General features: G+C 35.9%; 1 protein-coding gene across 1 annotated transcript in view; it reads left to right on the plus strand.

Annotated features, from left to right (window-relative positions):
- The window catches only part of hat1 (histone acetyltransferase 1), a 30,970-nt gene extending 12,908 nt beyond the window's left edge, over nt 1-18,062 (plus strand). The window contains exons 9-11 of the mRNA XM_065293235.1: nt 4,925-5,076; nt 9,073-9,189; nt 17,514-18,062. Of these exons, the coding sequence (XP_065149307.1) occupies nt 4,925-5,076; nt 9,073-9,189; nt 17,514-17,681 (437 nt within the window). The 3' untranslated portion in view covers nt 17,682-18,062. The remainder of the gene's footprint in view (nt 1-4,924; nt 5,077-9,072; nt 9,190-17,513) is intronic.
- The last annotated feature ends 6,703 nt before the right edge of the window (nt 18,063-24,765 follow it).

A 24,765-nucleotide genomic window follows, 5' to 3' on the forward strand; every position in this document is an offset into this window, starting at 1 on the left:
CAATAAATATACAAAACAGGGGGAAAAACTTTCATCATATCTTTATTTTTTTCCTCTGTTTATAAACTCTTAAATATGGGTATTTTTCTTCAAATTTTGGGCAAAAAGCTGAAATAATTGTATATTTGTGAAGGATTTTAGTTAGAGATCAGATTCAGAATGGTTATTAAAACATACATGGAGTGTAAAATTAACAAAAAAAATGTTTTTTATAAAAAGTGGTGGATAATCTAGTGGATAATTGCGGTATTACAGATTAACATAGAAACTCATCAGGAACAAGGTTTTTTTAGGCAAATGTTTTCTCTTAATTGACGATGGTAAATTAATGGGAAAGCGTTAATATGCTTTTAGACAAACCTTGTGCAAATTAAATTTTCTCCATAAAATTAGAGTTTCCCAAATACGTCTTATTCCCGTGGTTTAAAATCACCTTGCTTTGCTATATCACAAGCATGTAACCAATCACGTCATCAGAGTTGAACAAGGATTCAGTAGTTTCGAGACATAGATATTATGAATGGATGCCGCAAAGTCTGTAGTAGGCAAAGCGATGTTTACATTTATGCATTATGCATTTATGCTTTTGTGTATGACCTACACTGTAGCCTGTATGCCATAGGCTACGCAGCCGTTTTCATTTATACTTCTGCGTCATTGTTCGCCTCTATGTGCATTTACACATGCAGATTGCTAGTATGCAGTGTCCAAGGACATGTTACAGTATCAAGGCAAAAGCCAAAGAAGAAGTGGATTGTGTATAGGCTTCGCCGTAGGCTACTGCATAGGGTTCGCTTCTCTGCATAGGCTTATGCAGAAGAAAAAAGTCAACTTAACGCAGTGCCCTAAAAACTGAGCTGCAGAAACACCATGTTAGTGTTGATTAGTGTTGGTTTATCTTTATGAGCCAGTTCACAAGGTCTGTTTTTATAAATGTATTTGAAACCTGTTCATTTACATGGATTTTTTTAGCAGACGTTTCTTTCTGAAGGGACTTGCATATGACGGAGTATTTAGCATTTTGTTTTTAAAGCTAACACTGAGAGTAGTGTACAAATATATGTTTACAAGTGAAAGTTGTATTCACTGATTGTGATTTTAGTGAATCGATTGTATTACCAATCTAGAGTGATATTTTACATGATTTGAATTTTTTATTATTTAGTAAGAATTTATGTGGGTATATATTCCTGTTTATTTCTTTGCAGGTGTATTCTTATATTGGAGCAGTGAATATAATTGCATATATTCATTTGTAAATAAGCCTTGACTATTTTACTAGACCTGTATGATGACACGTCCACTAATGATATTCTGTGTGTGTGTGTGTGTGAGAGAGAGAGAGAGAGGGCAAAGTGTTGTGAATTTCCTTTAAGGCAGTTGTTGCTTTTGAGTTGCTCTATGTTCAGTGTTGGGGAGGTGAAGGGATGTGATGTTAATTGCAGGCAGTTTGCTGCTGAAATGTGCTGGCCACATGCTGCCACTCACTCACCCCTTTAACAAAGACACAGTTATTCACACAGAGAGAGCAGTCCATACCATTTAGTCTGGTACTCACGTTTGCAGTAGGTAAATTTGGGAAACAGGAGTATCACATTGTAAGCTGTTTATATTGTGTATTTTAGCATGATTTTTAATGATCAAATAAAATCAAAATAACCCGAGTCATATGTGGTAAAAAAGTGCATGTAAATTATGCTAACAATGTCTTTTTTATGGAAGTTGGTAAATCATATAAGCTTAGGTTTGGAAGTACATGTGACTCTTTTGTAAAGGATTGATCTATTCCTGCTCAGTCTCACGAAATTGTATTCTTTTTTCGTGATATCATGAATTTCCGTGTTTTTTCGTGATCGTATAACAAATATCTATTTTCGTGTGATTATCACGTATTGGTTTCTCAACTGTTTTGTCCTATTTTCTTACCATTGTCGCTTCGGTTTAGGGTTAGATTTACAAAAAAATGACATCGCTACCCAACTCTAACCCTAACGCCATGCGAAATATAAATGATAAATCAGAAAAAATAGTATAACCCAATATATAAAGTGACATTCTAATGAAAGCACCAAATCAAACCCCAAACCGAAGCGACAATGGTTTAAAAATTGGAAAAAGCAGTTGAGTAACCAATACGTGATAATCACACGAAAATAGGAATTCGTTATACGATCATGAAAAAATGCGGAAATTTGTGTTAATATCACGAAAAAAGAATAAAAAAGTTATGTGACTATTAGGGGTGTCCTCGACTAAGGATTTACATATTCGAATCAGAATTGTCGAATCTTTCCATAGTCGACCGATAGTCGAATCATCTATGTTTGTGTGCATGGGTTGGGAGGGGGCCAGACCAGGTACAAATTGGTAACTTTTGTTTTCTTTCACAAGCAGCACACATAAACAACTTTCTGATAAAGTGACCAAAACTGTCTTTCAAGTAATAAACGAAGACAAAACTGACGATGCATTTATATATATTTTTTAAGGTAAAATTTAAGGCAACATTTGTTTAATTATTCCTCATATCATTTTAAAGTCACGATCTACAGAACATCACACAAAAATACATTTTGATAACTAAACCTAAAAAAATAACAAAGGTGATCCTGCCTTGGAAACTCCGGCTACAATTAAGTGTTTTTATTTAATTTGGAGATATAGCGCGTCAAAGCAGTCATGACCAAAAAAAAAACCCGACAAATGAGAAATGACAAATAATTTGTGATTGTGACTGTAAATGATAAAAACTAATCTTTATATACAATTCATTAAACTTAAATTTATAACAAGAAAAACACTGAAATTAATGATTTTATACGCATTATTATTTAGCACAGAAATACCTGCTTGCTTGCTTTGACTTTGATCATCTCTGTATTAACTTTAGATACAGAAAGACCGGATGATATTATTTATTTCAGGAATCTCTTTGCTATCATTTGAAAGTGAACACCGACCATAATATTAAATCGCAAGAAAGACATTCGTGTCAGGCAGAAATAGGTTCGGTGCAGACACTAGTTTCCGTTTCATCACCGAAATAAAATAAAAACGGCTTACCTGTTTTGACAAGATAACCACTATGTTTTAAATACATTTTAAAAACTAATACTCGTCGAAAAACATCCGTTTTTTAATGTTTAGTTTGATGAACTCCTAAATATGAGACGCAGAGCACCTAGCCCGTTCGGCTAAATTGCATGCGCAAGCATGGCCAGCACGCAATAGCGCAACATCGATACAACGAAAAGCTATCCAAAATTTACATACTTAAATTAGATCACAATTTACGTTTATAATACAAATTTTTTTTTTAAATAAAATAAGGTCAGAAGTTACAAAGTGCAGAACAAATATGCAAAATGCCTCAAGTGCACGGAAACAAAACACAAGCCAAATAGTTAAATTAGATAACCCGGAGTGATTTATCAATAAAATAAAATATAGAAATTATTAAAAGAACGAAATGCATAATATCATTTGCCAGCTTTGTCTTTTAAATGTAGAAACAAAGAGGCAATGGTTTATTAACATATAAACCTCTTATGGACGTGTAGCCCGGTCACAGGGGTTGTTGGATTTATTAACGCATTTTTAAAATATTTATTGAAAGCTGCTACTTCACATATTATTTGCAGCATTATCATAATATGCAGTATATTAATATATTGTGAGAAAGCTGTTATATGTGAAATCAGATAATGTGTGCACCCATGTACGGCCAAAATTGAATGATCCTCATTTCATAACACATCTGCAACGATTCGACTGTGAGATTGGTAGTCGAATCAGGCTTCTCCTATCGATGCATCGAATCTTCGACTATTCGGGGTCACCCCTAGTGACTATATCACAAAACTTTGTGAGACTGGGTAGTCTATTCCCAATATTAAGGTCATTTTATGCTTATCTGAACTATGCAGCATCACGGCAGTTTATACCACATGCAAGAGCAGCGCATGTTTTTCAGCGTCCATGTTAACAAATTAGAGCATGCACACCGCACACGTCAGCAGCATGTAGCTGGAGCGCCTCTAAGGAAGCAATGCCGCAATCGTTTTGATGTCGGCTCTATTTTTGCTGCGCTGCTCGCGTCATTAAAGTATGGTTTATGGTTTAAATGGTCATGGATTGACGCCAATAAGTGTCATTTTACCATAAAATCATGAATGTGATGCCAAGTGTGTTTTAAACAGTCATGACTTTGAGCAATTTCGTTCACTCTCTGCCCAGCTCTAAATGAATCCTCACCTTTCTTAATAATCTTCAGAGAAACAGATAACGTTACATCTATAAATCTTATGGTTCTACTGTTTGAGAGGAACATGATCGATTATATCATGCTGTCAATCACTGACTGAACTCTTTTCTTTTATTGTAAACATCAGAGAAACAGATTTGATAATGTGGCATGGGCTTTTTATGTCTATAATTGTGTATTGTGTAAGTATGTCTATATCTGTCACTACACGGACCAAAACCGCAAGGAAACAATGTGGATTAAACAAATAACAGTTATATAAATTACACTGACAGCCAGAAAGCGTCTTGAAGTGTTTTTTTCTCATAAATGTATGTAAAATAAATGAATGTGAACTTGAACTTGAGTTTTTTTTTAACTATTGGTACCCTGCACAGTATGCGAATGCTGCCGTTGTGAAATCACAATGGCCACGCGCTGCCCACTGCGGTGTGAAACTGGCATCAGTGTTGTAGTCAACACCTGAGATCAAGTCTGAGTCCAGACCGAGTCCACATCCAGCTTTATCTGGACTGACACTGATCTCTGGTCTTGGTCTTGACTCAGACTCGAATTGGACTCAACTACAACACTGCTCAGCACCTTAAAAATCTTGTATTTTAATATAATAACATTATAAAAATCTACTTTGTTTGACTGTTTATAAATGTCTGTTTGCAGCGGAAGATCCATCTGAGAACTACGTGAAGCTGAGAGATTTTGTTCTGGTGAAGCTGTGTTTGACTCTCCAGTCCTTCTCCGATGAGAAACTCTTGCAGGGCTTCAGTGATGAGATGGTGTCTGAGGCCAGAGAGAAACTCAAAATCAACAAGGTGACATTTCTTACAGCGTTTACTGACTGCATTATGTTTTGTTTGGCCACTTTTTAATAGACAAAATGGAGAGTGGGATAAAAAATATGGGATCAGGGAATGTCGCAGGCCTGGTTTTTGTACAGGCCAAATGAAACAATTAAATAATGTGGAAAATAATCCTTAAATATTTTAATTTTCTGCATTTTAGATTTTGACAATTGTAGTTATTTTTTCAAAGCAAGTGCATGCATTTTGATATATATAAATTAAACATTAAAGACAGATTGAATATATAATGAAGAGTTTGGTTCCAAAACGCCATAAACGCCATTTTAAAAAAAAGGTACTGCCAAAATCAGTATTGTATCAGGTCACTATTGAAAAGTTAATTCTTAATTTCACGCAAAATATAATATCCGCCATGTTATTCATCTTTTCTCCCTTTTTTCCCAAAACGCGATAAACGCCACTCCTCCTTTTCTGCAGATCCGCTCAACCAATCACAGCACACCATTCCATGCATTGTAAACAACAATTGTGGCGCGGGATATACACGGAATCCTAGTATTCCTCATCTTGTACTTCATGATCAACAAACAAACAAAAACAAAATAATTCTTTGATGGCATTGATAAACCTGTGGTGGTTTTCTGTGACAGGAAAGAAACGTAAGCCATCAACATCTAATAATTTACACGAGAGGCACTCCGGAGACGGAAAAATGCCGGTTGCTTGTTCTCCCGACAGCATCAAGTTTCTGTCATGCTAACACATTGACCCCAGGTGAAATTCACCTCTTATGAAAAACTGTCCATTATTTTACTCAGTCAACGAAAATCGAGCAGGACCAAAACATTTTACTGCTGATCACTCTACAAAGTTCAGCAACGACGTCCCAAGTATAACAGCAGCAATGACAGTGTTCTTATATGATAAAGTTTTGAATAATGCCATTAATGTTTCATCTAGGGATGCACCGAAATGAAAATTCTTGGCCGAAACCGAAAACCAAAAATGAGGAAACCAAGGCCAAAAACCGAAACACTGAAATAAATTATTATGCCAATTATTAGTACAAATGCATTTATGGCTATCACTGTGTACTAACTTTACTAGGGGTGTGTGACGGATCATAAAACTCACGGTTCAGATCACATTACAGTTTTTGAGGCACGGATCGGATTATTTTTCAGATCAGCAAAAAGGGGGTAGGGAAAATCTAATAACAAATAAAGAAATTACAAACATTTATAAAAAAAGAACAAAGCTGCACATTAATAAGGGCTAACATTAGCATTAGGTACAGAAATCGAATTAAATGAGTCATAACACTGTCTTTATTGTATAAATTAAATATATTATTATTTTTAGAGCTATTTGTCTCTTTGTTAGACTTAAGTAGGTTAATTGAGGTTACTGTCTCTTTAAATAAGCAGGCTTCACGGGATCGGCGGGCTGCCGTGCATGACTGTAATCTATACATACACTTAAGACATAAACAAATGTTTTTATTAGAAAAAGAATACTTTGGAGATAATTTTGTTTATATGTGCCCTGTCAATAACAGAAAGATTTTACGTTCGCTTGTTTGCGTCTCACTCGTGTGTGCACTATTGAGGGCACCTAAACGTGCACGCACACAGAGAACGAAGGCGAATCCCAAACAGCGCAGCATAAAAACGTTACGTTGTTTTTCATTGCTTTATTCGGCACATGTATGTTAATGGACTATACAGTATGAGACACATTTGCGCGACTCTCTCTAAAGTTTACACATCAAGAGTTCTGATCTTTGAAGGGTGTACTCACTGTGATGATCACATCTGGACCGGACACAACCGCATGTGCCTCTGTGCGTACTTTAGCGCCTTTTTGCGGTTAAATACATCCACGCCGCATACATGTTGCTTCAGACAAGCACATGCAGGTCGCGGTTTCTGTTTGCCTCATCACAACATTTCGGCCGTATTGTTTCGGTGATGATAAGTCTTTCGGCCGAAAGTCGAAAATGCTCTTTTGTGCCATTTTCGGCCGAAAATTTTCAGTGACCGAATATTAGGTGCATCCCTAGTTTCATCAGTGTATACTACTAGTTAACTACATGAATATAACATGGCAAAGATGAATGCACATTTATATATTGATTTATAGCATTTTGAAAAAAAGTCTGTTTTTATAATAAATCTTTGAAAATCCAATTATGGATTTGAATTTTGTATGTTTTTATAACCTAAAGATGCTATGTGAAAGTTTGTAACAGAAAATAGTGGTTTTCATCTTGTCACTTTCTTGGTATAGAAAACTTTTTTACTGAAATTAGTCAAAATGGATTTATTGCATTTTGGAACCAAATAGGGATGTTCACATTGACCGTTTAACCGTTAACCGAAGGTAAGAAATTATGACCGATTAACATTATCAGTTAAAATAAAAAATATTTGTTAATACATGGTGTGTGTCGTCATGAGCCGACAGACATTTCGCCACTTTTCTATCTTTAATTTGTGAATGTCCTGTAAATGACACAAATGATTGCTGCCCTGACGGTCTGAAAAAGTAATCATTTGTATGAGAAATCATTTGTATGCGTGTTTGGAAGCTGAACGGAGACGCGCGCGTGTCCGCGCAAGATGACGCGGTCCGTCTGCGCACATCCGGACAGACGTTCGCTGATGGCCTCTGACCCTAACCATAAACATCTAGCTCTTTTTGGACAAACGGAGAAAGACAACGCAAAACCAAAACTTTCTGAAAAGCGTCCTGCTTTAGAAATGACCACTGTGGTAGATGAAACTGAGACAATCTGCCATTTGGATATTAATCTACTGGACCGATCGCGTGCTTTTTAATAAGGTAATGTTGCGTGAATATCTGATAATGTATGAATCCTGGTTCTGTTGTTGATCTGTGGCTGCTGTTTGCACGTTCAAATTAAATGTTTTGTTTTTACTAGTTCACAGACAACCGTCAACTGTATTTTTACTCAATGACAATTTCAAATTAAAATCATATAAGTTAACGGTTAATGTTCGGTTTAGAAGCTACGGTTGTCGGTCGGGAAAATTCACTGATATGAGCATCCCTAGAACCAAACTCTTCATACGTAAATGCATACATACATACATACATACATACATATATTTATATTTATATACAATATTTATTTGCTTTTTTGTGCTTTATTATTTACTTGTGCTTTTATATTTTAAATATAAAGCCAAGGAATTGTATGATTAACTCTCTTAGAGCAAAAGCATTTATATACAAAGGTAATGGCATTGACCTGAAATCCCCTTGAAGGTAGGAGTAAGCATCCGTTTCCTCTAAAGGCCGTTGGCCATTAGCAGTTAGCGAGTGGGCCTAATAGTGACCCCTGTGGGACTTCTCTCTCTCTTTACTCCGGTCACACTTTAACTACTCCAATTATAACCGGCATCCCTTTTTATTCCCCACAATCCCCTCTGTTCGTGTTGTTTGTGAGTGATTATCTCAGGGTGGCGCCTATGGCATGGCCAGGCAAAATGCTTGGCTCTCCATACTACCCTGGTGGGAGCTGCTTGAGGTATGGAGGACCCCTCAGAGGCATGGTTGCAAAAGAAATCATGGTTACAGCCTTACGGTTTTATCAGCACTGGAATCTCAGAGTAAAGTAGGATTTAGGTCCAGAGATTTGGGCAGGGTTAAACCTTTAATCTGTGATTGGTTGGTACAGTGTTTTTTTTTTTTTTCAATTTAGGATAGCACACATTTTTCTTATTTTGTGGTAATTTTCTGCATTTTTTTTAAAAGAACTTGTTAATTAATCCACACACATTTATAGTACAAAATAAAAATGTGTTACTGCCTGTAAAAACCTAGCTGGTCAAAAAAATGTTTTGTGGTTAAATGTGTGGGTTTTTTTTACATAAAATCATCTTATACACTGTAAAGAACATACTGTGAAAATAAAACATATAGATAGAAAAACTTTTTATGCCCTTATAATTTAGTTTTATGTTGTGTATTGTCTTTCAGAAACATGCACGACGTGTTTATGAAATCCTGCGTCTTAGAAACACGGACATGAGCGATGAAGAGAAGGCCAAAGAGTTTCGTCTGGAGGTGAAGAGAAGACTTTATGGACCCTACAGAGTAAGTGTGTATTTAAAGATCTGCCCTAGGTCTGTCTGACACTGTTTTGAGGCAGCAGGATGTCTACAATCTTGTACACTGTGTACGTAACATCAGGTGGATAACTCTCATGCATTGAGTAGTCAGTCATAAACCAGTAACAACATAATGTACTGAACATACGTAGATTACAATGAAACGACAGTTCTGCCAAAATAAACACAAACATTTTACGGCCTGTTTGTGTAAAATGCTGTTAACCGCATAGTTTTAACTACAGCCCGTGAAATTAAGCTTTATCCCCAATGCCATAGAACTGATCTTCTAAGCGCACTTATATTAGTACGCTCTATTAAAATGAACAAAAACTGAAAACTTTCAATGCTCCCGTTCGAATATTGTGCCGTCTTTGTCTAGTTTAATTTATTCATTGAGTGGTGTGAATAGTTCTTGCGCTTTCCTGTGTGATCCTCTCACGCGGTGTTAAGAGCGTGAGGGACCCGAGGCCATCGGTCTGGGTTTGTTTGAGGGTATAATGGCTCACACCGGGCGGCAGCCGCAGTCTCCACATCCACACCACGAGCTCCATTCACAACAAGTGTCATTATTACAGATTTGCATCTGATTTAAGCGGAGCCATTTAGCAGGGAGAATGTAGCACCCAGTCACCTGCACTAGTCTCTCTCTCTCTCTCTCTCTCTCTCTCTCTCTCTCTCTCTCTCTCTCTCTCTCTCTCTCTCTCTCTCTCTCTCTCTCTCTCTCTCTCTCTCTCTCTCTCTCTTTCTGAGCATCAGTGCTACATTGCTAGATTCTTTATACATCATGAACAGTTTATTTTATCCTGTAGACTGGTGTATGTGTCATATATATATTCTGTGATATGTACTACAGCATTCTATTTTTTTGGTGATCCTACTCCCAAAGTATAACTCTACTGTGGCAGATAAGCTTACGTATACATTCAATTGTAATAGGCTGTCAAAGTATATTCCGATTGACTGTTTTGTATACACACACACTGGTGGTCGAGTGCACTATAGTTTGCCACCGTGTGGACTCACTAATTCAGCGCAGGCAATCTCAGACTCATGCGTGCATACAGAGGGAAATATTGGTGTTTGCATACCCTATATACATTATGGCTTGGGTCTTCAACAGGGGGTACATGGTGGTACTACTGAGGGTCCTCCAAATATTGTTTAAATGTTTTATGAAATTAGGCATTCAACAAAAATGAGGTAAACGTCTAATAATAGAAATGATAAAAAAAAACTAGGGCTGCAAAATGATTAATCGCGACTAATTGTTTGCAGAATAATTATGTATACACACAGATGTAATTTGAAGGAAAAAAGTATATATTAAGTATTTATAATGATGTATAATATAAATGATATATAAATATTAAAATGCATATACACATGTAACTATTTCTTAAATATATACTTGCATCTATGTGTATTTATAAATGAAGAGTTTTGTTGCAAAACGAGATAACTCAGTTTTTTTAATTTTTCAGAAATCTCGTTTTTTGGTTTTGATTTCCAATTAATATCAATTCAACTGCAGTTGGTTTGTTTTGATCTAAACCTTCATAACTTAAAAAATACAGCTAAGTAGCACCTTAAAGCAAAATAATAACATGATGACATAATAATAAACATGTTTTTACAAAAATGTTTTGCAACGAAACTTTTCATATAGACTACATAATTATTATACACAGTACAAACACATATATGAAGAACAAAAACTTTTATTCTGCAAACGATTAGTCGTGATTAATCATTTTGCAGCTCTACAAAACTTGATATAAAACTTTTTTTTTGCTAAAATTATGGTTCCCTAATTTTAATCTAGTTCGTAAATTTAAAATGTTATATAGTAGGTAAGTAAGTATTTGTGAATGCAAAAATTATAATTTTAATATCTTTGTATGGTAACCATCATAAAAGAGTATATAAATTCATAATTTGATTTGATATATGTACTGGGGGTCCCGGCTCCTTTTCTTGATTTATTAAAGGGTTCTTGGTAGGGCCGGGACTTTAACGCGTTAATTAAGATTAATTAATTACACAAAAAATAACGCGTTAAACATTTTAACGCATTTTAATCGCACTTATTAACGGAGTCATTCGTAAATGCTGCAGACCCTGTTTTAGTTCGAGAACTCCGGAGTTGTGCTGCAGTTTAAATAAAAGTAGACGGAACCTAAACGAACAGCTGATTTTAACGGGACAACGGATCAGTTTCAAAGTAAAAATTATTTATTCTGGTAAATGGAGGTTTGCAACGGAGGTTTTGCCCAATAAACATCTACCAACAAACTACAGATTATTTTAACATGTATCCTAATGTCTGTTATATGTTAATGTTTGAGTATTGCTGGGTTTAAATATTGTTGTAATGTTGTTTTGTTTCAATTTAATTAGCTTATTGCGAGTTTAATTTAAGTTTTGTTTGCTACTTTAAAATGAATTTCGTTTCAAATAATTTGTCTACTAATTATAAACAATGTTTTGTTGTTAGGTTTTGTGAATATAAATTAAAAAGAACATTAAAAGCAACACCGTGCATCTCATTGATGCATATGCTACCGAATGCCAAAACATGCAATGAGTAGCCTATATCACTTAAAAATCAGCTTGGCAGTCCCCAGAAATTACATTTACACGCGCATTTAGAGCATATAGCAGCACGTTTGATTTGCGGTGTGCTTAAGACTTTCAAAAATCAACTTCATATTAATTTTAATAGGCTACTTTGACGGAGGACACGCACAGAGAATAGCGACGGCAGGTAAAGGAAAAAAGTTAAATGGTGTTTTTCTGACGAATAGAGTCAGTTTGTAAGAACATTTTTAAATGGACTATAAGATCATCAATATGAACTCTGAACAATGAACTATTATAAACATAACAGCAAGAAAACCTGAAGAGGATCTTGCAACATTAAAGAAACAAGCATTTATGTAGGCTAAAGCTATATATCACCTCTTATTTTTTAATTTTGTTAAGTTTCAATGGTAAGACTAAAAGCGCGTACATTACGCAGCGCTTTTCACATCTGAATCCCACTTAAGAAAACTATAAACGATGTGCAACTTAAAAATGTGCATAATATATTTTTTATATTTTAATTTTAATATAGGCTATATAGTATATTATGTTTTGTTGTTTTTATACGTGAGGTGGGGGATCCGCGCAAATAGGTACCGGAACACAGACAGTCAAAACAACACATTAGTGTTGATTCTGGAACAACAAACTGCGTCATCCTGGAATCCACCCATCTCTGTGTTATTATTGAAACAACACATTTTGTGTTACTTTTAACACAACATGTTTTATACTTGAACACAAAATCAACACAAAATGACACATAATGTCTTAAAATTACACATAATGTGTTAAAAGCTTACCGCACAATGATGTGTATAAAATTAACACATCATTTCTAAGAGTGTATACTAAAAATCCATGTAAAAAAATTACTTCTTAATGTTCTCAGGTCAAATATTTATATGTGATTAAAATGCGATTAATTTAGATTAATTAATTACAAAGCCTCTAATTAATTAGATTAATTTTTTTAATCGAGTCCCGGCCCTAGTTCTTGGCTCTTATAAAGGTTGAAGACTTCTGCATTATGGCTTTACAACACTTAAAGTGTAGCATATAAGTCGTATGTTTTTTTCTGTAACACAGAAGTTTATGTCTTTTATTTTGAAACTTGACAACTTCTTATCATTCCACTGCATGTATAAGACTGGAATTGATATTCTATAAATGTTGGGATCACGTTTTTTGTAATTAATAATCAAACAGGGAAAGTTTGAGAATAATGAACATGCCAATTCTGTTCATTGCAGACATTTCCATGGAATTCTTTAGTCTTAAGAAGTTATCCGATTTATCCTTGATCTTTTCATCCTATGATTATAACCACTATGGATGTTTCTTTGTTCTGTATGGAAATTGTGATGATATTAGTGGATATGTAGCAGATAATGTTAGTCGATATGACATCCTTCAGCAGTATCAATGGTTCTGATCCAGCACATTCCCATCATGACATTGTCCAGGACTGAAAATCCTGACGGCAGAATAACCGCACACATCAGACCAAAGAGCCACAGAGAAAAACATAAGATTGGACAGGAAGTAGAGCAGGATCTGCACACCATATGTGTCTCTCTCTCCCTCTCTCTCCCTCTCTCTTTCTCTCTCTCTCTCTCTCTCTCTCTCTCTCTCTCTCTCTCTCTCTCTCTCTCTCTCTTTCTTTCTCTCTCTCTCTCTCTCCCTCTCTCTTTCTCTCTCTCTCTCTCTTTCGCTCGCTCGCTCACTCGTCTGGAGGTCTCTTCACTCTGAATGTCTTGCAGATGTTCGCACAGGCTTTTTTAGTGTATGTGAGTTTAAGGGCTTAAAACTGTGTGTGTATACAGGTTTGGCTATATGTTTAAAATCCTTGTAGTGAAATTGTAGTGATTTCATTTTCATTTTAGGTGGTCCTTACTAATAAAAGGGCTCGTGAATTAGTCGATTCATGTTTTCTATAAATGTACAAATGTCAGCAGGTGTCTAAGGTTTAGATGAAAGGATCATTAGTCTCATTTGAAAAGAGTGAAGTTCTACAAGACGTCCTTACTAATGTAGTTATACAAACCAGTGGGAGATTTGCTAAATCATTGTGTGAGCATTTATTTGAAATAATTCACACATGCTGTCTGCAGGGTTTTACTGCCAGACTGACTAAAATGCTTTGGCATATCAGGTACATTTATGCATTTGGCAGTTTTATCCGAAGCGGTTACAGTGCATTCAAACTACACAGTATTTTTCTGTATTTGTGTTGTAGGGTTGCAATTTTTGGGAAATTTTCAAGTCTGTAATCTTTCCATGGGAATAAACTGGGAATTTAAAAAATGCATTGTTGCCTATAACAGGGAACAAGATTTTATGCAATTTTAGTTAAATTTCTACTGCACATTCTTCAGTCACATGCATAGAGACAGAGCGCAACGCATCATAACCTGAAAACCACGCCCACCGGGGAGGAAAACAATCCATTCGTTTCCATTGACTTTTGCAAGAGGCTGCCTCCTTGTCATTTCTGGCTAATAACAAAAACAGAATAATGCCTAAAAGCTTCTGTGTGACAATATTTACAGCTTACAAGCCAAAAAAACCCAGAAATAAGTTTTTATAAGCTGTCGACCCCAAAAAACGAGCGTTAAAGACACAAAAGTGGAAAACAGGCAACTTTTCATAGTAGAACTGCGCCCACTAGAGGGAAACGTAGTTGGCGATCTACTTTTTTCTCTTTAAAGGCTGAGTTTTACGGCTCGACAGCTTATAAATGGGTATTATATGGGTTTTTTGGCACACAGCAGCTTTTAGGCATTATTCTGTTTTTGTTATAAGCCAGAAATGACAAGGAGGCGCCCTATCGCAATAAAAAGTACCACACCCCCCCCTGCATGTACTTGCATTCTTTCATAACATGCACAGATCATTTCTTAAATCCGGCACAAAAAATAATAATGTAGATTAGGGCTGTCAAAATTGCTCAAAAATGACGTTCGAATATTCTCCCTAAAGAACCCACGAATATTCGAACTATTCGAATATCTGGTTGCCCATTTTTTTCAACGACGTTAACGACGTTTAACGACGCATTACTTCAATAACAGGACAAATTAATATAAAGAGACATAACTACTTCTATAGGTAGTCTATTTAAGTTTAAACATATTTGACAACGTATATTACATACACAAAACAAGTAAATTAAGAGACATCAAAATGATATGGTACCTCGGTTACATTGCTTGACAAAACTCCCTGATGCCTGCTCCATCCACGACACTGATCGGTCTCATGTCCTTACAAATGAACGAAATTAATTTCTCCGTTATGACCTCTTGTTGTGTTGCAGACAAATAGCTTGTGGCGGGCGATGCAAAGTAAATGTTGACGTGACTGTTTAACTGGAGTTTCACAATTGTGGTCTCGTACACACTGCAAACTTTCAGGAGTGACAACCGCATTTAAATGTGAAAATATGATGATTGACACGGAGATAACCATAGCAACGGTCTGTCGTCTCACATGCTTATCACTCACAGCTTTGATGAAAATAAATTAACAGCATTATGTTTTGCAATAAACCTCCGTCGTGTCGTTGTGTATTGTTCGCATTTGTGAGGCTGCGCGCGCTCTTGCAGTGTTGCCAGGTCCTCGTCTTTTTTGTACTCCCATACCATTTTAGCGCCTAACCGTTTATGGCTTTTTGGCTCATGAAGCGATCAAGTTTTTGGTGTTGTTAAAATGTGAAGGTGCCTGTCCCAATATTTTGATCTTTGAGGTAAAGCGTTTGGATTTATTTTGGTTTATTATTGGATTTTTCTTGTTCGCTGTTTTTTTAGTGCAAGATCTGGCAACACTAGTCAGCAAACGCTTGTGCCTCTGTCATTCTTTGTACCGCGCATACAGAAGACTTTTCCCCCTTGTAATAATTTATTTCTTCAGAAGAGAGACCTGTCATGTCCATGATGCACGTTTAAACACTTTATTAACTAGTTGTTCATTTCGGTTATGTACTTTTTACACACTATGCAACTTTTTACACACTATGCAAAGTTTCTGTAAACGCGGTTGTCACTGCAGTTTGCGGGAGTTAATGCGGTTGTAGAATGCGATTGTCCCGTAAATTACTTTCAATTTCTGCCATCTTCCATGCAAGACACGTCAACTTTTAACAGTGACAGACAGTGTGACTACTGTGACCTGTTCCTGAACCAGGCGCATTAGTGCGCCCACTTACAAAGCAGACAGCCACGCCTCTACTACCGCGGGCTTAAAAAAAACAAAAAATTATTCGAATATTAATTTTCATATTCGAAATTCGTTTTTTCTTTACTATTCGAATATATATTCGAATTTAGAATATTCGTTGACAGCCCTAATGTAGATGTAATATCTAAATGTAAGCAAACACTATTATAGTAACTATAATAATGTAAAAAAATCTATTACAGTTCGACATACAATTAAATCAGTCAAGACCTTATTTTTAAAATTTGTATTACTTTGCATGCATGTTGCTTATGACCAATCTTAATGTTTATTTATGTTTGTATATGATATAGTTTATATAAATTTCCAAATAATTCCCGTTAAAGTTTCCAATTTAGAATATTTCCAAAATTCCCAAGGTTAAGTTTCCATGGAATGTTTCTGGAAATTTATCAGGAATTTACAGGAAACTTTCGGCAACCCTGTGTGTTCTCTGGAATCGAACTCGTGACATTTGCGTTGCTAATGCAATGATCCATCAACTGAGCTACAGGAACAAAATACAGTAACAGTAAAATTACTTCAGTATGCATTGGGCATTCGGCCGTCTTGTAGGTCGGTTTGGAGCGTTCAGTTATGGAGGATGCAGCAGACGTCTGTGATCTGGCAAACTTTAGTGGGACTGTACAGCATCGCTTCACCACTGCGCTCCAGACACCTGAATCATCTCTTTAAAATGCTGAATGCATGCTGGAGCGCTCTGAACATCTGGATGTATGCCTGCTTACAGTGCTCTGATGATCATATGATGAATTACCACTGCCATGACCAATAGAAAATGTGCACAAACATCTCTTTTAAACAAAATTCTTTAACCGTGGACACAACGTTAATTGTTCCACGCGCAGACGGTGCTGACTTCTGTTTGCGCGTATCTTGTTTGAAAAGGTTTATTCGTGAAGTATGGGCAGAACAAGTTTCTGTTATCGTTCTTTGTAAATTGTTGAGTCGCATTAGATTAAATAATAATGGATCCTTGAGCTGTTTCAAACTGAAGAATAGATTTGTGAACTTCTCTGAACAGAAATTCATTTAGTTTGTGTTTAATAAATAAAGCCCACTGACTTGCGTGCATGCCATAGCACAAATCCTGCACAAAAATAACCCAGTCTATGAGAGAATAAGATTAATGAATGGGGGTTTCCCTGAAACAAAGCAGGCAAAAGTTCGGTGACTACTTCATGATTTGACATTTATTTTGTGTATGTAAATCACACACACTTTGTATTACATTGAATGCGGTGTTTTGTTAGTCTTGGTGCAGTTCCAGCATCCCATATACCTTGGTTTTGCCCACTACTCTTTTATTTCTTTTCTTTATTATTCTCACTTTGTTTTGATATGTGATGAAGTTTAGCTGTGATGTAATCAAATTTGCCCTGGGATTTAGATGGGATCGGGTGTTCTGGTTTGCATCTTATTTCTCCTGTGCTTTACTGACACCTGTGGATTTCTTACCCAATGCTTTTTCCATGTGTGTTGTAGAAGAACCAACGTGAGCTGGCCAAGATGAGGAAATGTTTGAGACCAGAGGAGTTGGCATCCCAGGTCAACCAGATGGACACAAGACTGCAGCATGAGGAACTTGAGAAGAGCTACCAGGATGTGCTGGTGGAATATCGTAGAGTCCTGGAGCGACTGGCTCAGGTGTAAACAAACAAACAAACAGAAAGAGAGAGAGTTTCTGCACAGTCCTGGAAAGACTGACTGAGACATCTACGCCACACACAAATAGTCCTGGATTGACTTCTGTTCTGTTTTCCCAGTGTTATAAACATGATGCAGCTGCATTTGTTATGGGTAATCATTCATTTAATCTGAGTGCATCTGTCTACTTTGGAGCTGAGCTAAAGATTTTTTGAGCTAATGTTGTCAAGGTTTTTTCCATGAAATGTTTTCCTTACAATGTAAAAATGTAGATTTTCAAGCACTTGGAAAAAATAAAATGTTTTGTATATTGCTCAAATGTACGGCTTGTGACGTATGTCATCTCTTTGGTGATTTTACAAAATAAAAGAGCCTCATTTTTTACTACCTCATTTTAGAAATGTTCATATGCCAAAATAAATAATCTATATTTTCAGTGATATTAATAATGAACAGTGTTGGGGAAAGTTACTTTTAAAAGTAATGCATTACAATATTAAGTTACTCCCCAAAAAGTAACTAATTGTGTTACTTAGTTACTTTTCATGGAAAATTAAGTTACTTTTGCGTTACTTTCTTACTTGGCTGAGGCTTGCTCTCTTTCAGGCCTTGCAGGTGTTTTTTATGATCACAAAAATGTCGAGCTCTGGCCTGCCATCTCCGTTTCTGACTCAAACTGTTTCCGCTTAGGCGCACAGAGTGCGTAATTTTACGTTATACCATGGTCTGTTTAAATACTTGATTCTGATTGGCTGGAAGGTGTGCATTAAAACAGTTTAATGCACAGGTAGTTCCAGTCAGTTTAATTACAGTTAGAAATAATCTGCTACTATAAACATTGGTAACCATAGTAACACAGTTACACTTGCAGAGAGAGCGAGCAAGCGAGACATAAGTGCATCTCTCTTTAAAGTGCGCAGGTTTTATTTCAGCACTACTTTATTTAAAGCGGATGGAGTCCGAGCCTTAACTTAAAAATGACTGTCATTTTTACCCGTCTGTTAAAAAAATTACACTGTAAACATTAATTACAGCTTTAACTTGGCAAATAACCAAGGTATAAGCGGGATAATCCACGGCTAGCCATGCATTAAAGGGTTTTAATGCACTTCGCAGAGACAACCACCCTCCGCTACGCGTCGGGTGGTTCTTCGCCTCTACGTCGTGCATTAAAACCCTTTAATGCATGGCTAGCCGTGGATTATCCCTTACTTAATAGGTTTAGTTTAATTGAATTAATCAAACTGAAAAGTAACTCGCATTACTTTGCTTTAAAAGTAACTCTCTATTAATGTGTAAATTTATAAAGTAATGCGTTACTTTACTCGTTACTTCAAAAAAGTAATTTTATTACGTAATGCACGTTACTTGTAATGCGTTACCCCCAACACTTGTAATGAAATCCTGGCAACAGTCATCCATCTTAAAACACCACATTTAAAAAAAAAACCTTTTCATTATGTAAGTCATATTTTGACAAAAATTTAAAGTAGCTGATGATCTTTTGCATCACAAGAAAGTCATGAAAAATTGAAATAATAATAATAGTATAGATGATATGTACTGTTTCTGGTGTAGGCATCTCTTATACATGACTCAGAAGTGTTATATTAAGTTCCTTGGTTTAATTTCAGTACAGATTATTGTCTGAATCTGCCACACTGGCAGAATGGGGCAGTTAATATTTGTTCCTACAAGAACCTGCAAATGCTGATACTTATTTCTAATTTCAGGTGAGCTAAACTAAATAAATTGTTTACATAGATGTGTGTTTACATAATCCTCATGTGTTCGAGATATAAATGCTTTTAAATTTAAATAATTTGTTAAATAAGCATTTTTTACTTTCTCATTAAATTGAGTGTAAATTTTGTAACATTTTGCATTTACTTTGATACTAGGTACCCGAATGGTTTTTATTAGTGGCCACAAAGAGCAAAGGTCAGATTTTTAACTGTTAGATGAAATAGTAGGCCTACTGTGTATAAAATAGTGCCAATTCCCTTAAGGGGAAGTCATGCCACTAGGCGGCCATCTTTGTAACACCTACGGGCATTTATTTTTGTCATGCAAAAAGTTTACTAAAATCTACTTAAATAGAGAATGACATATATTAAATCGCGTGCTTAAATCACAATTAAACAATATATTTCCGACCAACAATTATACCTGTTATATACTATTGTTTCTTAAGCTCAAATTGTGCAAAAAATATATTTATTTGCAGTCGTTGTAGCTGCTGCATGCGCACAGGTCAGCAACCACCTGAGGCGGACGATACTTAAGTATTTTAAGTAAATTTTCTAAGCATCTGTGCTTTATCAGAGTGTTTGTCTTAGGAAAACATTTACTTTTCTAAAAAAATGTTCACTACATTCTAAAGCATATACTGTGTATTCCTTTTATATTGCGTATTAAAATTGGTTTAATACCTAATTACATAAAAATTGTGTACTTTTACTTTTCTTGAGTACTTAATTAACTTAAACTTAAGTAAAAGTAAAAAAATACAAGATGTTTAATGTAATTAAATATAAACCAAAAACTTGAAATTATGAAATGTAGTGGAGTAAAAATTATGATAATATGTTTTGGAATGTATGTTTTCCAAAGAAAAACACTGATAAAATATGAATACTTAAAAATATACTTTTATGTAGAAAGTAAAAATACTTGAGCAGTGTCCGGCTCTGGCAACCACCTCATGGTTTTTTTAACTTCTGTTGCCAATGCAGCCCCTTTTGCTTTTTGCCACTGGCTGCATTTATAGTAATGGCAGTGATATCTTGTTATATCCAATATCTTTGATAGTACACAGTTCTATGTGATGTTATTATAGAATGATACAGGATTCAAATCACTTCATAAATCTTCACCCTCCCTCTTGCAGTTAATGCATCTTCTGATTGCGTTTGGCGTTGAGTGTTTCTCTAATGACCGTAATGTTCAAGCCCTTCCTGTCACCACACCGACCACTCACACTGATGAATTAATATCCATTCTCCTGAACTCATCGTGGTTAAAAATTAAGGTCTAGAGGTTAATTTCCTTTTCTAGTCCTCTTCAAATGTGAGAAGTTAAGCCTTGACCATGTCAGAAATTAATTGGCCGCTCTTATGTTCCTCTAGTTTCTGAGTTCATATCAAGACCTCACATCTAGGGAATTATTCATGGATCTAATGTGTTAACGAAAGATTGTTTCTAATATAATGGTTGAAGATGATAATAGTAAATGTTTGTGGTAGAACTCAATTTTTTGGCTTATGATAGTTTAGACTGGGATGACTCTAGTAGATTTCATCTGTGCTTTGAAGACGTGTTGTTTTGGTCTTTTCTCAAGGCTGCGGAAGCATGACGGTTTGTATTTGTTAATTCCACAATGTTCCTTTTGTAGATTTTTTATTTATATTTACAAAACTTATCAACAAAACATTGATTAAAATTATAAAACAAATTATATAAAACGAAATTCGTTTTAAAGAAGCAAACATAACTTATGAAGTGGTCAAACATGATGTCTGATCCACTGCATTTTACTCGGCATATTGCCCTTCAATCCATTACCATGCCCTATATGTGATATTTACAACATCTTTTATAATATTTAATTTTTTTAAATTGAAACAAATCAAATTACATTTAACAATATTCAAACATAATATTTAAACATATAAACAGTTTTCTTAAATGGTCAATGCATTGGTATTGTTGTCTTAACTGTGTTACAATGAGTTTAGTTTGAATGATAGCTATTATGACCGACTTGAAATGGGGGAGAAGAGTTTATATCAAATGAAATGTCTGAATGGAAAAGTGTTTAGACTTGAAACAATGTTCAGGCTAAAATGAAATGGCAAGGAGCGTCACATTTCCAGCTGATGTCAGATGTATTCAGGCCAATCAGAACGTACCGGTAAGCTTTTTAATCAGAGGACACTGCACTTTTCAGAACGATGAGCTTTGTACAAAATCGATGCGTTTCAGGGAGGAGCAACAATGTGTTTTTTGAACCATAAACCATGCAAACACATTGTATTACACTAAATAAATAAAATATTTTTTTAGCAAAGTAATTCCCCTTTAAAATTTCCACGTGACAGCCTGTCATGCCAAGTCTTGTATCTCTGGCACAAATTAGGTGGAACTATATCTCATACCCCAACCAAAACCTGTCTACCCAACTAAGCTAGGTTATGTGGTGAAGTGTCCAGTTAAGCTGACTAGTATCTTTTAAGCTGCTTCACCCTGCCTGGTCACCCTTTAGACTAGCTTAAACTAGTCTAAGCTTAACCAACTTGTGCTGTCACCTGTCAAGTACCACAGAAACAAAACCAGCCTTATTGCCGTTCTTATTTACCCAGTGCTCTGTACAGTATAACTACAGGCATTTACTTCTGCTATTTTATTTATATTTGATGTATGTGTTCTAAAACACACCACTATTAACCATACCAACACACACACACACACACACACACACACACACACACACACACACACACACAGGTGAAATGTCTTAAAGCAGCTGACTCTGTGTGTGTTTGGGGAAAATAACTGTGTTTTTGGAGGCATCACTCTGAGTGCTGTGCAAAGCGTAATATGTGCTTGTATTGCAGGGTTTCCCCAAAGGCAGTCACTCAAAGTGTTGAGCTGCTGGGAGCCGAGCACAGACAGCGGAGAGAAACCCGTTTAGATAAATCACACTACAGACTGAGCCTTTTGTGTTTTATCTCAGAGGATCCATCATCATGGTCAGAATCACTGTCAGTCAGTCATCGGAGTTCAGCAGAGAGGTTAGATTACAGAAATACATCTCTGACTCTTCTCTGCTATTTACTATTTAATGTCACCGTAAAATGTACAGTGAAAAACAGTTAAAGGACATTCCCACAATTCCCTGTGTGACTTTTCACATTTGATGATGTTTCATTGAAATAATTACACTCTCTCTCTTATACTTTTTACTAGTTACATTCAGTAGGGTGTTTTAATAATATTAAAATATTTTGATGCTGTTTAAGTAAGCGATAATGTATAGGCAGCAGGTTGTCATAGCAGAAATAAGCCCAGACAGTGTGATCGTTCTTGTATTATACTGAAGGGGATTATTTCGCGATAACAACCTGCTGCCTGTACATTATCCTATATTTTACAACTATTTACCTCGTAAGAAAGATTAAATATTTAATAGTGCTGGGAAACGATTAATCGCGATGAATCGCATAAAAAATAAAAGTGATTATTTTTTTGCATGATATATGAGTGTGCGCTGTGTGTAATTATTATGTATATATAAATACACACATATTCATGTATGTATTTAAGAAACATTTATATGTGTATATACATTCATTTATATTTGTAAATATTCTATACTATATATTAACAATAAAAATAGATATATAAATAAAAATAAAAATGTTCTGAAATGTATATATGTATTTGTGTGTTTAAATTTACATAATAATTACACACAGTACAGAAACATATATTAGGCAAAAATGCACTTTTATTTTGTATGCGATTAATCGCAATTAATCTTTGCCCAGCAATAATTTTAAATATTACCAGAATCAGGCATTTTAGAGTGCTGTGTATTAATGATTGTTTATAACATTATTATCAAAACTTTGCCATGAAAATTTCCATATACAAAACTTTACTGTAATAAAAAAATGCTACTGTATTTTATACAGTTTTAAATGCAAAGTTGTTAACATTTTTCCTGTATTTTTGTATGGACGTTTTCTGGCAACCACAGTTTTTTACAGTAAAAACTACAGATTTTTTTTTACCATGCATAAATCACTGCACTGCAGATTTTCTTTGCCATTTTCCTTGCTTTTCCAATGGCTTCTTAGTATATGACTTTAGATTTGAGCAGTGGAGCATCATACAACACAAGATTTCGGCTTAAAATTTGAAACGTTTCATCTGACTAGGTGGAATCATAGTTTCAGGGTAAATATTTACCTTTATGCATTTGACAGACGCTTTTATGTTTAAGTGACTAACAGTGCATTCAAGGGTATTCATTTTCATCAGCATGTGTGTTTTTGGGGTATCAAACCCACACCTGTTTGCACTGCCAATGCAGTTCACTACCAATTGATCTCCAGAAACATGATCTGTGCTCATCATACAGTATTCAGTTTTTATGAGATGTCATCTCTGGCTGCTCAAAATCTGCAGAATTGCCCGGAGGGAAAGTCATGTAAAGTAATCCAGACTGTAGGAAGGTGTGCTGTTTAGAGTTCTGGATTTAGGCCTGTGTGTTACTGTATATGTCGAGTAGGATATTCCAGTGACAGACAGTGTTTTCCTCTCTTATAATGACTGATTGAAACTTTCAGTCCAGAGTTTTGAATCTCCAGTTACATTATTTGGCACGGCAAACCCGCGCCTCTCGTTACCTGGTGGCGCCTCCGTATGCCCAACCTGAGACAGCGCGAAGCGACTGGAACTCATCCCAGCCGTCCGCAGAAGCCGCACAAACTTGATACCTTTCCATTGGAATCCCACCGTCTCAGTCCCAGAATTCCCAGGGGGTGGGAGAGACAGACGTGTGCTGTATTCCCCCCTGTTCTTATCGTGTTCCCAGACTATTGTCTCTGTGAACGGCCTCTCATGCCTGAGGGACAGCGGTCTTCCTCAAACTCACTTCTCCAGACCTCTCTTTTTCTCCTTTAATTGAGACCTTCTTTAGATACCCTTTGACATACTGACAAGCTGAACCCAAACACGGTTAAAGAAACCAGGTTTGACATCTTTTAATTGTGTGTGCCAGCAAAAGACTGATTACGAGATCAGGTGGATAGGTTGTGCCGTAAACCTGAGACCTGTGTGTGTGTGTGTGTGTGTGTGTGTGTGTGTGTGTGTGTGTGTGTGTGTGTCTGGGGACTTGGTAAAGTGTCACGCTATGTAAACACACACAAACACAGACCTCACTTTATCTGTTCTAGGTGTTTCTCCTGTCAAAGGTTCAGTTTAGATTTAAACATCAGTGGTTTGTGTTACAGGTGAGATTTCTAAGGCTGTGCATTTTTGAGGTAAAACATCCACACGTCACGTAGAGATAAATCAATAGGTA

Source organism: Paramisgurnus dabryanus, chromosome 15, assembly GCF_030506205.2.
Source record: "Paramisgurnus dabryanus chromosome 15, PD_genome_1.1, whole genome shotgun sequence".
NCBI lineage: Eukaryota > Metazoa > Chordata > Actinopteri > Cypriniformes > Cobitidae > Paramisgurnus > Paramisgurnus dabryanus.